The sequence below is a fragment of the Pseudomyrmex gracilis genome, unplaced genomic scaffold (assembly GCF_002006095.1).
Source record: "Pseudomyrmex gracilis isolate BER0280 unplaced genomic scaffold, ASM200609v1 scaffold_41, whole genome shotgun sequence".
NCBI lineage: Eukaryota > Metazoa > Arthropoda > Insecta > Hymenoptera > Formicidae > Pseudomyrmex > Pseudomyrmex gracilis.
Window position 1 is genome coordinate 516,292 of NW_018020625.1, and position 17,777 is coordinate 534,068.

The 17,777-nt window shown below is 32.8% G+C and overlaps 2 protein-coding genes across 5 annotated transcripts; both read left to right on the top strand.

The window, feature by feature from the left end:
- Positions 1-379: 379 nt before the first annotated feature.
- Positions 380-12,704, top strand: LOC109852961 (apoptotic protease-activating factor 1-like). 4 transcript variants are annotated; one of them, XM_020424620.1, is made up of 16 exons: positions 380-463; positions 542-931; positions 2,166-2,263; positions 2,569-2,835; positions 3,067-3,256; positions 3,807-3,944; positions 4,049-4,366; positions 4,498-4,733; positions 4,797-4,926; positions 5,031-6,110; positions 6,446-6,495; positions 6,564-7,110; positions 7,215-7,279; positions 7,401-7,722; positions 7,810-8,256; positions 8,331-12,704. In XM_020424620.1, exons 4-16 carry the CDS (start codon positions 2,645-2,647, stop codon positions 8,835-8,837), a joined length of 4,221 nt encoding a protein of 1,406 aa, XP_020280209.1. In that variant the 5' UTR covers positions 380-463; positions 542-931; positions 2,166-2,263; positions 2,569-2,644; the 3' UTR covers positions 8,838-12,704. The 4 variants fall into 4 exon arrangements, with proteins under 4 accessions (XP_020280209.1, XP_020280208.1, XP_020280210.1 ...); XM_020424619.1 differs by having other exon boundaries at positions 401-931; XM_020424621.1 differs by having other exon boundaries at positions 401-931; positions 3,807-3,926.
- A 317-nt stretch (positions 12,705-13,021) lies between these two features.
- On the top strand, positions 13,022-16,992 carry LOC109852993 (mitochondrial pyruvate carrier 4-like). Its single transcript, XM_020424671.1, has 4 exons — positions 13,022-13,344; positions 14,789-14,829; positions 15,370-15,566; positions 15,938-16,992. The coding sequence occupies exons 1-4, from the start codon at positions 13,260-13,262 to the stop codon at positions 16,005-16,007; spliced, it is 393 nt and encodes a 130-aa protein (XP_020280260.1). The 5' UTR covers positions 13,022-13,259; the 3' UTR covers positions 16,008-16,992.
- The last annotated feature ends 785 nt before the right edge of the window (positions 16,993-17,777 follow it).

The following is a 17,777-nucleotide window of genomic DNA, read 5'->3' on the forward strand; positions in this document are numbered from 1 at the left end:
CTCTCTCTCTCTCTCTCTCTTTCTCTCTCTCTCTCTCTCTCTCTCTCTCTCTTTCCAATTCTCTATTCTAGTTCTTTGCTTATTTGCAAAACTGAATCGGGCTATACACACAGAAAAATGACAAGTAAATATTAATACCAATCATTTGTATCAAGTAAATATCATCCCCGTGTATTAAGTATATAAACTTATTATATACTTAATACAGATGATATTTACTGATACAAGTGATTAGTATTAGTAATAGTATGCTTGTTATTTTTCTGTGTGTAGAGGTTGTCATAGTAGTACAATTAGTTCACTGAACGTAGCTATAGAGCGCAGCACCAGCCAGTGCGACTCATCCAGTTGTATCATTATTCTTGTAGCTTGCAGTTGCACTTTGTTGCTCGTTGTAGTAGTATGACTAGTGTTTCACAAATTCAATAGACAAAATGTTTGTAATTCAAATCGTCCAACTCGCGTAAGCTATTCAAAACAAACTATTTCTTGTGGTTATGTGCGTGCATCTTTTGCAGTTTGCCGCCGTTTTTCCTTGTAGAAAACATCGATCAACATGGATGACGAAAGCCAATGATCACGTGCATTGGACGAGCCAATGAGCGCGTTCATCTTGGCCGATGAACAGTTCGGGCATTCGGGCAATAGCGGAACGCTGACAACGTCGCGTCATTGCACTTTACCCGCGCTCACCCGCGCTTCACACCGCACTCCGCGGCGCATGTCTGGAACTATAGTCGGGCTTGTTACGCTCGGTGTTACTGCTGCAGTCTTTTGTGAAGTGTGGTATAGGTACGTTTATTTCTCTAGTACGATTTAAGGAGTCGGTCAGATTTGTGAACAAAGGTGATCTTGTGAAGTTCGTCAGATCTACTTGAGTATCAGAACTCGCTCAGTTCGAGAGCAGAAGTTTACGTGGATTGTTAAACAGGTTAGTGACATATCTAAATTTTAAAGAAAAAAGTTAGGGGGAAAAAAATAGACGAGTATGCAATGTTTGCGAATCAAGAAAAAAACAATAAAATATTTGTCCTTCCTGATCCATAATGATAATCAACTATATATCAAAATGGCGACATTGTACGATTCTCTGTATTTTCTAGCATAAATTATATATATATATGAATAAATTACATTTTTTTGTTTAAATAAACTAAATATGTAGTAGAAAAAGGAGGAAAGAGTAAGAACACGTTTGTATATGTTTTTTTTTTCGTACAGAATCCGAAAGAAATATTTGTTATAATAGAGATTCACAACAAAATATATTTTACAAGTGTGTGAAACGAGATAAACTCGTTTTTGTTTTATGCGCACTCTTAGTTCCTTCGAGGAAAATGTTGTTTGAGAATAAATGACATTAATTGCGTCTCGAACAATACTTCCACTAATATAGATACTATCTATGAAGATAACATGTTCGATCAAATTATATCGATTCTTCAGATTTCTTATTACCGCTATTTCTGTTTCTTGCGATTAAGATAATAATTTTGTGTACTTTTTTATGAGTAAGAAGTATTTTTCACAAGAGAGAATTGCAAGAAATTTTTTTGTAAACTGCAAAAAACAAAAATAACCACCTCGAGAAGAATTAAAGGAGTTGAAATGACTCAATCGGATATTTCAATCAAGATCCCGTTATCTACGATATATTTATTGAGATCCTCTATTTTATATTTTAAATATCTACATTTTCATGATTTATCATGTTTATGTTCTTGATAAATTGAAGCACAATTGAATTGAAGCATAATTATAAAGAGAGTGAAAGAATAAAAATAAAAAAAAGCTCTAAAATCTATATTTAAAAACCTAAAATTAATAAATAATTTTGTCATTTAAAAACTTTCAGATTTGACATTACCAGCCTAAAAACTTTGAAGTCACATCATTTAAATCAATTTTTTTTATCTAACTTTTTTGTAAATATGAAAAACAAAAAATCTAAAAGTAAGAAATATCAAATATCTTATTCTGTTTACACATATCTCTCGATAAACTTTTTAAATAAAGAATTGTAGTTAAATTTAAATAGAAATGTTATACATATGTTAATTAATTAGTAATTACTTTTAACTCTTTTAGTTATATCATTAAGATTCAGTAAAATTTAATAAAAAAAAGATTCCATAAAATTTAATGAAAAGTTTTTGATTTTATAGCATTGTAGAATACTTATCTGCAACAGGGATATTTTCAAGATATATAAGAAGAAGAATAACAAAATATTTCTTTTTTGTTATGAACTTCGAAGAACAAGGTAATATTTCAATCTCATGATTATAGATGTTTTAATAATTTTATAGTCAAGTCTCGCAAAATGTAATTTTTTAATATATTTTACTTGTATGTATGTGCAGTCTGTTTCTTTGATTAAGACAGAAATCTAATTTTTTACAATCTAATAAAAACCAATAACGTTCAACCTTTACATTTAATAATTTCTTTGTATTTTATAGAAGAATTTATATATACATAGCAACTTTTGTGTTTAACTAACAAGTATATTAATTATAATTATCAGTATCTTTGAAATTAAATAATTGTTTTTTGTTTTTATTTTAGATAAACATTACAACTGCAAAGATACATGTGATAAGCTATAGTGCCATAATTTAGATTAGTAAATTTGATCGTGAAGATGGGGTTGCCACGTGAGGAAATGATTTTGAATGATATAAAAGGACAAATAATCGAGGATGTAGATATAGACAACAATATAGTACAGCAGCTCAAAAAACAATCAATATTAGATGAAAATGACATAAAACATATATATACTGGTTCCACTAAATCGGATAGAGCTGAACTTTTGATAGAATTAGTGAAAAAGTATGTGTGTGTTCTTTATGTTTAGATGTATATTTAATTTTACTGTACTAGATTTTATTTTTATTGCATATACTAATCTATAATAATATTATTTTAACATATACATATATACATGTATGTATGTATCAAAAGAATAACTCGTTTTCACAACTTGTCATGTATTTAGCAATGCGATAATTTACAATAAGTGCTATACAATTCAACGTAATCATTTGTGTTAACATTTTTAAGACGTGGCCTCACTGCTTTCAATGTTTTTCATCACGCTTTGGAGTATCACTATCCATGGCTTAGCGAGGAAATAAATTATCGATTAAAAGAGGTATCATTGGCCAATGAAATTGATCACGAAGTAAATGAAGAAGTAGATTTTTATGGAGGTCCTTCTCTTTCATCTTTAACAGTTACGAGAAAAGAGAAGGTATAATTATCTCTTCTATATAATATCGATACACTATATAGTGAGATAATATATGCGTGAATCATTCCGATCGTGTGCTCGGTGATAAGATAAAATAATCAAGTCGCGGTGTATATTAGTTATACTTTCATCTGTGTGTATAGAATGCACATATTATTATCATTATAAATGAAATTTTTCACTTTCAATATTGTACTAGCAATCGACATATAAAATAGACTTTTTCTCTTTATAACTCACTCTTATTTATATTATTATACATAAATATATATATATCGAAAAGAAATAACTATGTTGTAATAGTTACTCTCTGAATTTATATCTAGTTTTATTATTCTTCTTTATGCATACGAATGGAAATACAAATTCTGTAAGTTCACATAGAGTGTATAAATATATTTTATCACTTTACGTAATATATAAGTGCACTGTATATACAGCTAAAATGTATAAAATAAAAAACTGTAATTAAATTATGTATTGGGTATCCGGCTTTTATGACCAGATTTTTATTTCTCAGTTTTAATAAATTATGTATGTTGTTTTGTAGACTAATCAGTTGAAGGAAGCTTTGCAGCAATTGAATCCTTCCGAATATGTTGTGCTACATGCTATGAAAGGGTTTGGAAAATCATGTTTGGTGGCCAATATTCTTAAGGATACAAAATTAGTAAACACCTTATTTTCTGTATGAGTTCTTTTTAATAATACGATTAAAATATGTACTGATAAAAAAACAAAACTAAAAACAATTTTTCGCGACTAATAATTTTCTTTCTGATTTTATTTCAGAACAAAGTCTACTGGATTCACTTTGCGTGCGATAGGCACATCGATGAGGAGATAGTGATTCAATTAAATAAACTGTATCGTAACGTGAGAAATGTAGAAATTGTACCGGAATCACTGACTCCTTTGGAGAAAGATTCTTTGATCCCGTTTTTCAAATATCATTTCAATAAAAAGGATAATCGTAATGCTTTGCTAATTTTAGATGACGTCATTGATAAAAAAATCATAACAACTTTTGACTTTGAATGTAAGACGATAGTTCTTACTGCTGATATCAAAGTTTTAGAAGGAAAAAGACGTAATAGTACGATAATAGGGGTAAGAGATACAACTTAGAATACTTTTCTCACATTTGTAATCGCATAATTAATTATATACTGTATAAATATATACACACATATATATTTATTATTTATCTCTCTTTTGTAATAAAATATATATATTTTCAGTTGAATGGTGGATTTACTGAAAGCGAAACGTTAGGTTTATTTGCTCAAGCATTAAATGTAGAGATACATGAACTGCCAAAAGAAGCAAAGAAAATACATGAGGAGTGTAAAGGTATGCCACTGCTCATAGACATGTTTGCTTCTCAGTTTGAGGAATTCAAGTGTGATATGAGACATAACTCTAATAGATGGAAATATTATCTGGAATCTTTGAGGAAGAAAGATGACACAAACATGTATGTATATGTAACTTCTAAGTGATGTGTAAGTGAAAGTATTACTGTGTTATTTTGTTACAGAGTAATGAAAGAATTTTTGGAGAAACAAAGTACAGTTTTTGATCTGTGTATAGAACAATTAAAACCAGATTTAAAAACTTATTACAAGAGCTTAGCTGTGTTTAGTGAGGATGTTAATATAACTCCAATGGTAAGTATTGAAGACTCGTTACAAAGTAGTGTAATTCTCACACGTAATAAAATTATTAACATTTTTCTTCTTTAAATATGAATAATATAATTTGTCTTGTTTAGACCTTGGAAATTCTGTGGAACGAAAAGAGAGGTAAAGTTGAAGATCTGATGCTAGAATTGTGCCACAAATCACTTGTAGTTAGAAAATGGAATAACAATTTAAGAATATACATTTACGGTGTACATGATTTATTGCTATATCATTTAAGAAAAGTACTAACGCAAGACGATTTGATGAAAATGCATAAAGATCTCATTGAAAAATATTGCAATCATTGCAAGAACGATTTTTCAAAATTGCCAGATGATAATTACATTTTCGCATATATTGGATATCATCTGGAGCAAGCAAAGCTGTATGACAAATTTCAGATTTATTTCGACTTTGACTTCATACAAGCTAAAATAATGCATTCAGGCTTAAATGATTTATTGTTGGATCTGAAAAAATACAGAAAGTATATCACTTGTAACAAAAGTGAATGCGAAGCAAACGTGGTAGATATTGAGAAATTTTTACAAGAGCAAGCAAGTATCATAGTAGAGCATAGACGTAAAAAGTGCTTGGATATAATTCAAGTCGCAATGAACCATCCATATCCAGGCTACGTTGCGGATACTGCAAAAAGGCTTGCTTTAACTAGACAAAACCATTTGTATTTATCTCATAATAAAAATCTAGAGCACTTTAACATGCCAGTAACCGAAGAAATATTAAATATTTGCACATCAGCATTTACCAATAACCCTACTGTACTGTTAACTGGAAATACAGTAGGAAAAATAATTTTGTGGAATTGTGTAACCAAACGAGAAAAAGTCTTCAATGGTTTCAATGAGAATTGTTCTATTAAAAAAATCCTCGTATCTGCGGATGGTGATTGCTTCTTGGCATTGAGCAATACAGGTGAAATAAAGCTGTTTTTTTTAACAAATGATGAAACGAGTGATTCCGAAAGTTATACGCCAATTGGTAGTCCACAACAGAAACAATCTTGCTGGTCTGGTTTCTTTGGTAGGACCAATGATCTAGATGACAGCTTAAAAACATTTAAAGTTGAAGACGAAATTATTTTGGATATGGCATTTGGATACAAAGATAGATATATCGCTGCGTGTACTAATAAGGCAACGGTTCAAGTAAGTTTTGTACAAGATATACATGTAACAAAATAATTACTTTTTAACAAGACAAAATACTATATGTGTGTATTTTTTTATTTTAATGGTTCTTACAATGTACAGAGGAGTGCATCGTTCCGCTCCAGGAGAAGTATTTCTCGGAAAGTTTTCCTCCGACTGTCCCTGCTACCGCGCGCCGTTTTTCTTCAATCTCGGGCCGCTGGCGGAGATCGAAAAAGTACGGCGCGCGGTAGTAGAAGCAACCAGAAGAGAAATTTCAAAGAAAACCTTCCCTTAGAGCTGAACGATACGGTGCACTCCTCTGTAATGTGTGATGTGCATCTTTTTTTCAGATATGGGATCTAAACGGCGTTTCTGTGTTTCACAAACACAATGTTATATTGTACGTACAATCGAAAATATATATCCGATAATAATTTATTTAAATAATTATAACATTATTATTTTCAGGAATATTTCTGAGGAAAATGAACTCGTAACAAAGATAACATTTGCAGCAGATGCTAAATTATTGGGAATTATGGACGAATCCACAGGCGCTTTTGTTTTGTACAGAGCACAAAACAAAAGAGGTACTACAGTACAGGCCGACTACAGTAGCTATGAATATCTCGCCTGTTATAATTTACAATTACCTGTAGACAAAAAGACCGAAAAAGTAAAAGAAAAAGTAATATTTTTTCATAATATACCAAGGAGAAACGACTCGTTAATGATCGTTACCGAAAAGAAAGCTTTATATGTGAAATGGTGGTGGGACAGGGACCAGACACATGTACACAGTTTTAACAAACAATTACGAGCAACTATCGAAGACGACGACGCATTGACTTACGTTTGCGCAGCTATAACTTATGACGGCGAGTATATAGTATTGGCTGATTCTGCAGGTTTTATATACGTAAGAAATGTTTTTACCGGACATCAACCGATCGCGTGCTATAAAAGTCGCGTTATATCGTTGGACACCTATGCGTTTCGAGAGGAAGGTCACATCGTACGTATTATTTTTATCAAACTATTTTACTTCTATCAGTTTAATTATATCAAACTGAAGGTTATTTTGCATTTAGAACTTAATCAAACTTTCTTCTTCCCTAGATATGCGGAAATGGGAATAGATCACTTTATAGATGGGCGTTGCCAATACAAGATAAATTGCTAAGGTAATGCATTTTATTACAGAATGTATTTTTTTTACATATGTTTTTTGTTTTTTTCGTTTTTTTATATCTATATTTTATTCCTAAAATTTTTAATTATGATATTTTTTCTGCATTGAAACAGGAAGTTTTTATCAGATGTAATTATTAAGCCTCGTGATCAGCACGATATCGTTGCCCAAGAGATTGATTCAAAGATTATCATTTTACAAAACAATAAAGTGATAGCAGAAACTGTGTCAGAGAAACATGTAGTAGGATTACAATTTTCTCCTGATGGAAACAAAATAGTATATGTTACAGAAGATCATAATCTTCTCTTGTATAATATACAAACCGGAAAAACCGATAGTATTGTACAGCTGGACGAACCAGTCAAGTATCTGAAAATGATAAACGTTCAAGATTACAGTATAATAGCATGTGGAAATGTGGACAGTCTTAAGGTATATATCAATGAACCTGTAGATTTTAATCATTGCAAATGTCACAAATTTAGATACTTCAAGTTTATATATTTTTTGTTTTTACAGGCGCAACATCATATTAAATTGCTCATATTGCAAACAAATACCGAAGAAGGATGTGCCTCACAAATTCATAAAGTAGGTGATAACTTTGTGCTGACAATAACAGAAAGTGGTCACGTATTTATCTGGTTTATCCGGTATATCGAAGACGATCCAAAGCCGACATTGGACTTACTTAAACCTAGGTCGTTGTTTGACTCGGCTATAAATGTAACATTTAGCTGTTTAAGCCACAATGAGACTTATCTGGCTATTTTGTTTAATGAAAAAACTGCGACTGAAAGAACACACTTAACTTTATTCAAGCTTGATGTATTATCAAAGAAGTCGGAATTTATAATTGAGAAATTTGAGCATTCTGACTTCATTTTCCAACAAAAACTGACTTGCTGTGATATCTCACATAATGATCAATATGTCGCAGTTGGATTTGAAACGGGAGAAATTGCTGTAAGATTTTTTAATTATTTTTAATTTGTGCAATATATGCATTGTATAAATTTTTACATTATTTATTTTTGCAGATTATCGATATAACGAAGGGAACAGAGATCACTCATTTATCATTTCATAATAATTCCATTGCACAGTTATCCTGGGCACCAACCACTGTTGATGCTTCAATTTTAGTTTCGGTTACTAACGATGAGTTAATTTGGTGGAACGTGGATCTAGCTTCAAAACCCACAACGAAGCAAAGTAGAATGGGCATTGGCCATAGTATGAGCACACCTTCGTTAAGTTCGAATATGTTTCAAAATTTGAGGTTATCTACCAGTCAAAGCGTAGATACCGGTGTTTCGAATTTGCAACAACCAAGAGTAATCGATGTAAACAGCACAAATAGCTACTGGAGAAACAAAGTTAGTAAAAATCATGAGGAAACACCAGCGTTACTGGCGTTGGTTGAATTGCCAGCGAACCAAGATATAAAGGTCCATATATCGTCCGATTTTACTAAATTTGTAGCAGTCGATATGTACGGATCTATTAGTACGTTCACTTTGATCAATTACGAAGCAACTGAGTAATTATAGATTGATTACAGTCGTATATTTTGCATACAGTATTGCACTATTCAAAATGTGTCATTTTTTGAGAGTGACAAATGACAGTATTACTGCAACAAAATGTGTTAATGCAGAATACGACTTGAGTGCATACTAAAATATTATAGAATAATGTGAACTTAATACGAATATATGGATGACGACAAGACACACACACACACACACACACAAAAAGGATTATTCTTTTGATGAAACAACATGTTTCATTTCATATGTATGATTACATAGATTAAGTTTGTACTGGTATCAAGTTAGAGCATTAGAGCCAGTCTACAATGAAAGTAGTAAGGTTGTAGGAGTAGAGAATAAACTAGTTTTCGGTGAAGTAACAACGGGAATAACAAAATGGACAATTCCCATCTCAAACTGCTTACTGCCTTACTGTCAGCCAATGAAAGAACACATGTTAAAAAACGCGAAATAATTACTTGTATAGACAAAAATGAAATAACTTCGAGAACCTTACTTCTTACTCTATACTACCTACTTCCATTGTAGACGGTCCTTTAGCAGAATATCTTATTTGTTTTTCTCAAGACAATGTCCTACGTCCTAAGTAAAATATTACTTTTATATATTTATATACAATGTTTATTTCTTACATTGACGTTTCAAACTTGAGAAAATATTGTGCGTTATTTATAATAAGTAATACTGTCTTGTATCTTAATTGTCTTGAGATTACAACATACAACACGAGGCACAACTTCTTTTTGTACACTTCTCACTTCAATATAAAGACAAGACGGTTACTGCCACTTGCATTTATCGAAACATCATGATCAGGTGTTATATACATTGTTGCAATATATTGCAACAGAACAATTCTCAGTGATATATATGTGTAGTTTTGTGCCATTTATAACTTTTTTCTACATATTCTTCTTCATATGCATTTATAATATTGTCAATTGCATTTTATAGGTTTCTATGTTTTTCCCAGTTTTGTGACTAACTTTTTATATCTTTTATATTACGTATTTTATATTACTAAATAATATTTCACAAAAACTATTTTTTATCTATCGATTAAATATAATTATGTTAATACACACACATAGTTTAGAGTTAGAACAATTTTTCATATACACGTTAGATCATATTTTACTTTATTTTACTTTATTTTTTTCATGATTCTTTTTTATTTCTTTTATGATTTCTGAAAAATAGTATATATTTAATAGTATATATTGTAATAAGAATTATTGTTGGTAAAATCTTAATAATCTTCGCATAATAATAGTACACAAATGTATTGAATTAAGCACAGAAGTGTTATCAAAAGTATGACAGTGTGCAATAATATAATAAAACAACGGTTTAATTTTTATCTCGTACAAATTGATAAAAATAATATATTGATTGCGTATTTTCATGTATAACTTGAATATTATATAAATATAATATGCAAATATGTATGTATGTACATGTGTAAAAAAGTATTTTATATATAAACAAATTCTACATTAATAATTATGTATGACTAAATCATATATGAAATTATACTAGATGTAGAATTTGTACACATATAAAGGGCTTTTTTTCTCGGATATACATTTTTATATATCCGAGTATATATACATATACCGTATATATACATATATGCAAAAATATTGTTTTTTTTTCTTAGGCATACCCACATAGCATGGTTAGTAGCACAAACGTTTCCGTAACGTTTTACGGAAACCATGTTATGTGGGTAAATATATAAGATTATTAAGACTTTCTTAACATAATTATAATTGTTTAATATAATATTACAAAAATTTACATAATTTTTCTTTTATTAAAAGAGCATATTTTACTGCTATTTTTTTTTTATTTAAGAAATTTTCGAAAATTCAAGCTCACTCTGGATTGTAACGCTAATGATAATAATCAATCGTGTGCACGCAAGTTTTACACACATAATAGACGAGAAATTTACGCTATAAATGATTTCTCTTACGTACCAATCTTTCCGTACTTTCTCTTACGTACCGAATCTTTTGCTAAAATGTTTTTAAAGATTAGTTTAAATAGGAATTTTAATATTGCTCTTTTAATATCAGTGATATATTAATGAAAGTAAGACTGACATGAAAAACACATGGCAAACATGTATTCTTGTGCAAATAGACATGTATGCAATAAGTTGTATACATTGCTAAGTAAGGTGATATACATAACTTACAAAATAGCTTTTGTACAGATTAAAACAACGATATAAAGTACATATGATTTTTAAGTACATACGATTCTTAGTATGTGCCTTATAAATGTGTAAGTGCGCGATATTTAACCATAAAACACACCCGAGTCTGTGGTACTCTGTAGATTTTTATTCGCGTTTACTTCTAAAGCGTACAGTTTCGACATAAATTGTGAAGCGAATACGAAATCATATTGTTGTGGTCTTGTTCTTAACTCGCATATTTTGATTTCATGTGTGTGTTTTGAGTGAAAATGATTCGACAACAGACGGAACTGTGCGACTTTGAAGTTGCGTGTGTTTTCAAAAACTTCCTAGATGTGTGTTCTAGGGTTAAAATTGCATAATAATACAAAATTAACATAAATCATAAATAAGATTCACATATATATTATTACTTTATGAGGATGTGATAACGTATCGTTAAGTGACATTTTTAGAACGAAGCTGTATTGTGATTCAGATTGTTCTCCACTGTACTATATAATTAACTGTATTTATTTGAATGCTCAAAGAGGTGGGAGTCAGAAAATGTTGATCAAACTCATCATTACGTATACATATTTTTATCGTTATCTATAAGAAGCGTCAACTCTTTTATAGAATTCTTATAAAAGATCTTTCACCTCTCTTTTTACCAGTTCTTTTGTATCTCAAAATTTCCACTCTTTCAACTTTCTGTTAACAGTGTTATCTTAAAGTAATTAGTTCTCAAACTGTGCTCTCGTCAAACAATTATGTTAACAGAAGGTTTGAATGTTTCACGATATGATTGCATATTACTGTGTTGAGCATATAAATTCAGAAGAACATCATTTTAGTAATTAGGAAAATAATACTTTTATAATTAAAAACTATTGTGATTTGTTAATATAGTCATTGATGATGAAATGATCGTGAAAGGTTTTATGATGATGGCAACAATCGGTGTTCGATGTCACTTTTGGTACCTTATATTTACCAGTTTTATATTTTAAATATTATTTTACGAACAAACTGTTGTGAAAGACGATGTGTTAATAAAAATTGTAAAATTGTGTACACACATCATGACGCGTACGGCTAAATTTATTTTTTGTTTTTTATATGGATGTTTTTATATAGATGCATGCAACGTAAATTTAAATTATTTCAATTTTTCTCATCGTCCGCTGCACTATAAAAAAAGTGTATAAATTTACATAAATTTTACGCGTGATTTTTGGAATTATTCAATACAACGTTGATATACAAACACGTACAGCATTTACTGTTTTATTAATAGCAAAACATGATTGTCGTATAAGAAATAACTTGGCAGACATCCGAGTATCCGATTTAAAACTCTCGGCCAATGTCAGCGGGCACTTCCGCAAGGTCGTGTTCGTTTGAGCAGCGTATCAGAGAGATTTTAAACACATTTCACATACAACCGAAATTCGTATTCATTAAAAAAAATAATAATAAAATGCACGTTTTTTTAGATGTGTGTACACACTTTTCTTTGTAAATTTTTATACTTTATAAATATTTGATATGTATCTATATCCGTATATTACCCATTCATTTTGTAACATGCAATACATGTTTAATCGATACAAATTTATATACGTTTCTTATCGCATAATATACAAAAATTTATATATTTTAGAACTTACTGCAAGATATATATTTTTAAAAAAATAAACCAAAAAAAAATTTCTCAAGTCTATATTGTGTATGCGGCAAAATTCTCTACGCTATATCGATCCCTTTTATATTTGCGCGCGAAGGTCAGGTTTTCGCATCTACCCCCGATCCAGTCCTCATTTCCGAAGGTGTCATCCCGTTACGTCGCTTACAGTCATCGTCTGCCGCATCGCGCAGATTTCGTTATAGTTCGGTTAGCTGCGAAATATTTAAAGTCTAGCGCGCGCACGCAGTGTACACGCGCACATCAATCTCCGAGGCTTCCCAACGGGGAGAGCCAATTCGTTCCTACGACCCGCAGCGACGAAATGATGAGTACGACGTGTGGGGCGAGGCAAAGGGAAGCAACCGCGCGAGCATCACGACCAATCGGCGCACTTGGCGTTTCTCGGTCGCAGCGTGCGGACTGACTGTCCCTTCGTGCCGCCACTTGCCGTTTTTCGCGATCTCATTCGATTTCCGACTTTACGTCCGCGAAGTCATCGATCCGCGTCCATCTTCAGAGTCGACGACCGCTGTGAGCCATGTCGGTAATCTATAAGAACTCGATGAACACCATCGGCAAGTTCGTGCCCGAGAAGCTGCAACCTCTGTGGAAACATCCAGCTGGTTAGTAGAAATCTGGTCGATCGCGTCGCGCGTTCGACTGTGAGGGAGCAGGTGGCACGTGCGTCATGTGCGTGTGTGCCCCTGTCGTAACTATGTGTTGTGACATGCTGGAGAAATGAGGAAAATGTGGCGCGAATGACGTGTGTGTTCTGTGTGTATAAATAAAGTTTCTTTTTCTCTCTTTCTTTTTATTCCGGGATTGTGAAAATTTATGTAAATTAAGCTCTTGTTCTTTTTTTTTTTTTTATAAGTGATCGATGGGTTTTAAATTCCAGAGCAACCTAAGTTTGGATTTGGTAAACTTGAATTCACTTCCGAGAGTGAAAATAGTTTTGGTTTTTTATGTATTTACTATATATTTACTATTATTTATACTTTTGTTTTTTTATATACGCTTTTTCTGGTTTGATAGTTTTACAGGAGGAATTTATAAAAAATGCAAACGCGGAAGTGTTTTTCTCTAATCGCGGTTTTATCTCGTTCTCTCTTCTTATCGGTTAGTGTGGCGTGAATATTTTTTTCTTTTTTTTTTTTTTTGCCGCATCTTGTTATCATTAATCTCAAGACTTGGCGACCCGCCGACGGGAGAATAGTAGCAAACACGCGAATAGCGAACGCTCTTTACAGTGCATTTTCCACAAGGTCGCATACGTAAATTGGTCTCGCGTATCTACATTCCGGCGTAATAAATGTCACGCTCTGTATTCGCTCTACATCATTTGCATGCGCGATTTATCTATCGTTACATTATTTTATCATCATTATGTTACATGCGCGCGTGTTTTGACCTTAATTTGGCTTCTCTTATTGCGCAAATTACTGATAAAAATTGCGACGCGTTCGAAATAAAAAGTGGTCTGTTTTTTTAATTGGTTTTTTAACTGTTTTATGTAAATTATGTAAAGACTAAACTCTCTTTCCCCCCTCCGGATTGATGTGATATTACATTTTGGTTTGTTCTACTTCCGCAGTGCTTTTTCCACATGTATGCATACACACACACACACATCGCCGATAAACGCCGATGAATCTTCACAGAACATTTACAACGTGAATGAGGCTAGTTTTTTCGCGTGTTCCTCCATGCTAAAGTTGTTCTAACGAATTTATTCGAGGTACTAGAGAAATAAATTCGAGCGGATGAAGATTTCGTATATACATTGCTGTGTGTGTGTGTAACATCGATAGCACGACAATTATCGTATGTTTTCTGTAATTCTCTGCACAAAAGTGTACGACTGTATTTAAACATAGAATAACGTTTTCCCGATCTTTTTTTTTTGTATATTTCTTATTCTTTGTGAAATACTCGCACCTATTTATTTACAAAGCGTCTTTGAAGACTTGAGAGAAAAATTAACTGACGCGCAATTATAAATTATACTTTTTTGTTACGACATGTTCCTCTGTAATTTACGCTTACTTGCAATGTGTGGTCTTTTAGGTCCACAGACCATCTTCTTCTGGGCACCGGCTTTTAAATGGGTTAGTATTTTCTCTCTTATTCTTTCTCTCTGAGTATTACGCACGACGTTTGACAACTCGTCATAAATTAGATAAGAAAATGTAATTAGCGGACGTAAGAGATATAAGAAACATAATGCACTCAAGCATTATTGTATAAACACAGGTTGGCGATTTCGTAATAATTTTTTAACACTCGTCTTTTTTTCAACTTTAAAATATGCGACTCTCATGTGGATATGCATATTTGACTTAATTCGTAGGTAGGTTTCTTTCGAAACGTCACATGACGTTACGCGAATGAATAGATAGTCATTGTATGTGCACATTTACGTACACAGTTGTACTGTACAAATGTTGTTTCAAACCACTTACTACGTAATGCAGTTTGGCAAACAAACGCATTACAGAAATATTTCAATGCTGTGTTTAGTTGTGCTATACGTCGATTTGTTGCAATCTGCGCAAGCATACACACGTGTTTTTATTTGCATACCCGCGAATTGACTTGTTATATTATTGTAATACAAATGTGTAACAGTCGTTTCTTTTTCAATTTAGGGTCTCGTAATCGCCGGCCTCGGTGATCTGCAGAGGCCAGCCAACAAAATCTCCGTCAGCCAATCTTGTGCCTTGGGCATCACCGGGTTGATCTGGACCAGATACTCCTTAGCCATCATTCCGAAAAACTGGAATCTCTTTAGCGTCAATCTCTTTGTGGCGTGTACGGCCATATACCAAGTAGCAAGAGCTCTAAGGTGACGCACTCAGCACAATTTCATTCAGCGGATTCGCGGCGTGATTCGTATTTTTGCTTCGAAAGTCGTTAACTTCTGAGAATTGTTTCTCTCTCTCTCTCTCTCTCTCTCTCGTTTTTCATCGACTGACGAGTCCGAAAATAAACACGAGCTATTTTCACATACCACGCGATTTGTAAAATTTTTAACTCTGCCAGAAGGAATCGATCGCGAACGAATTTGCCAACTTTTCCTGTTTTTGTTGGCGTGAGCGCGCGCATTATTACCTTTCGCATTATTCATATCGCTTAATGTCACAGGGCACGACGTGTCAAAACTTGTCTTTCATTGGCTCTACTTCTGACTTCATCGGATTGACATTTTTGTTTCAGGTATCAGCGCCAACAAGCAGCTCTGGAAGCGGCGGCACCGGCGGTGGCTTCGTCGGGCACGGCTCACTGACGATAATTGTACAGATAAAACATTCCTAGGAAACAAATATTTAATTCTTTATTATTTCACGTTCCACAAAACAAATACGGTTATTATTTAGCGCGTTCGAACGACGTAATCTAATACGACGTTTAGTTTGATCTGAGACCAATGTATATCCTAGTGAGAAGCGAGACAAACACACAATGAAAAGATAGTTAAGTGATATATACCTCTAAGTTATATATAAATATAACTCTTGTAACTTAAACTTTTCACTCGTACTTTTGTGAAGATATAGTACAATGGCGTGCAATCTATCGGTAATCTCGAGCATAGATGCGACATCGCGCATGAAAACAACACAACAGACAACTCCAAAAGATCATTCGAGAGACTTCTTCACAAATTGACATTTTTCAGAACATCTCTCTGCGAGATCTTTTAGAGCGACCGTTTGTGTTGCGCGGTATAAATCAAAAGAAACACAAGTTTTTACGTCGTAATGTCGGTTGAGTTTCTCGGTGCCAAAACTGTGATACGTGTGCGACGCGACACGTTAATATCGTTATTCAGTTCACGCTGTATTCACGCGACAAAATTGTATCCTGTATACGGATAGATCAAATGCGATTTAGCACAATGAGCAATTACGCGTAATCGAACAAGTAATAACGTAATGTTTTGAACAGGTCGTCGTGTGTGTACATACATGTTGTGCGTTATCAGTCATCATCGATTATCACACACACACACACGATCTGTACGTGCATACGTCTTTAACTGTCAAAGCTCGACCGTGCGCTCTACCTCGAGTCGCGTAATAATGCTGCGCTTCCGCATGACATATCGACACGATAGCGACCCACGACAGTTAAGAGAAGAGCGAACAAGTGTACAAAACTGTTGTATATCTCGCTCAATATTATTGTAACTCTCTCGCTCTGATCAGTTGTGAAATAAAAACTAACAGTTATTTTTATCTAATAATATATCATTACGTTGTGAAAACACACTGCGATTTTTTTCTCAACCGCTCACTCTCTCCGACCGCCGCAACATGACCGTGTATATAGCATCCGAACGTTAAAGTTTAATGTCCGACTATGCGAACATCGGATAACGGTAAGTCGTGTTAGATGCAATATAAAAGGGCGCGTTTACACCTTCTCGTCTGTTGCACGCGCAACGGAAAAATAGCGCGTTAGATATCGCGTTTTTTTTTTTTTTTCTTAACAACGAGAATAATATGAGGCTGTTCGTACCTTCCGCGAGCGCAGAGTAAACACGAATACTTCGCAAATCGACCGATCGAAGGACAAGATGTTTTATTTGATTAATGAGTCTTATCACGTTTCCTGGATGATGCATTAGTCGCGACATCATGCAGATTAAACGACAGAAATTTCAATTTGTCAGGTACAACCAACACCCGTTAAGTGCTCTCTTTACTTCGCTCTTTTTACTTTGAAATTAAAAAATTAAAAACTTGCGTGCGTATATCTTTGTAAAAAGGTGATTAATGACTGTTGGGGTACAATGTTTTTTTTTATAAATAGTTAATTCTTTTAATTGCACTTTTTTAGTTTCAATATTCAATATATTTTAATGTTTTACAAAATTTCTTTTCAAAACAAAGATCGAGGGAGATTACGAGAGATTTCCTATCTGAAAAAGCAACTATTATTAATAAACTATTAATAAGTAAATATTATTAATCAAGAAACCTTCAAATGAGTATGAGTCACTTTCCAATTTCTAGTAACAAGATTACATGATAATCCTCGTATTACTTTTCTG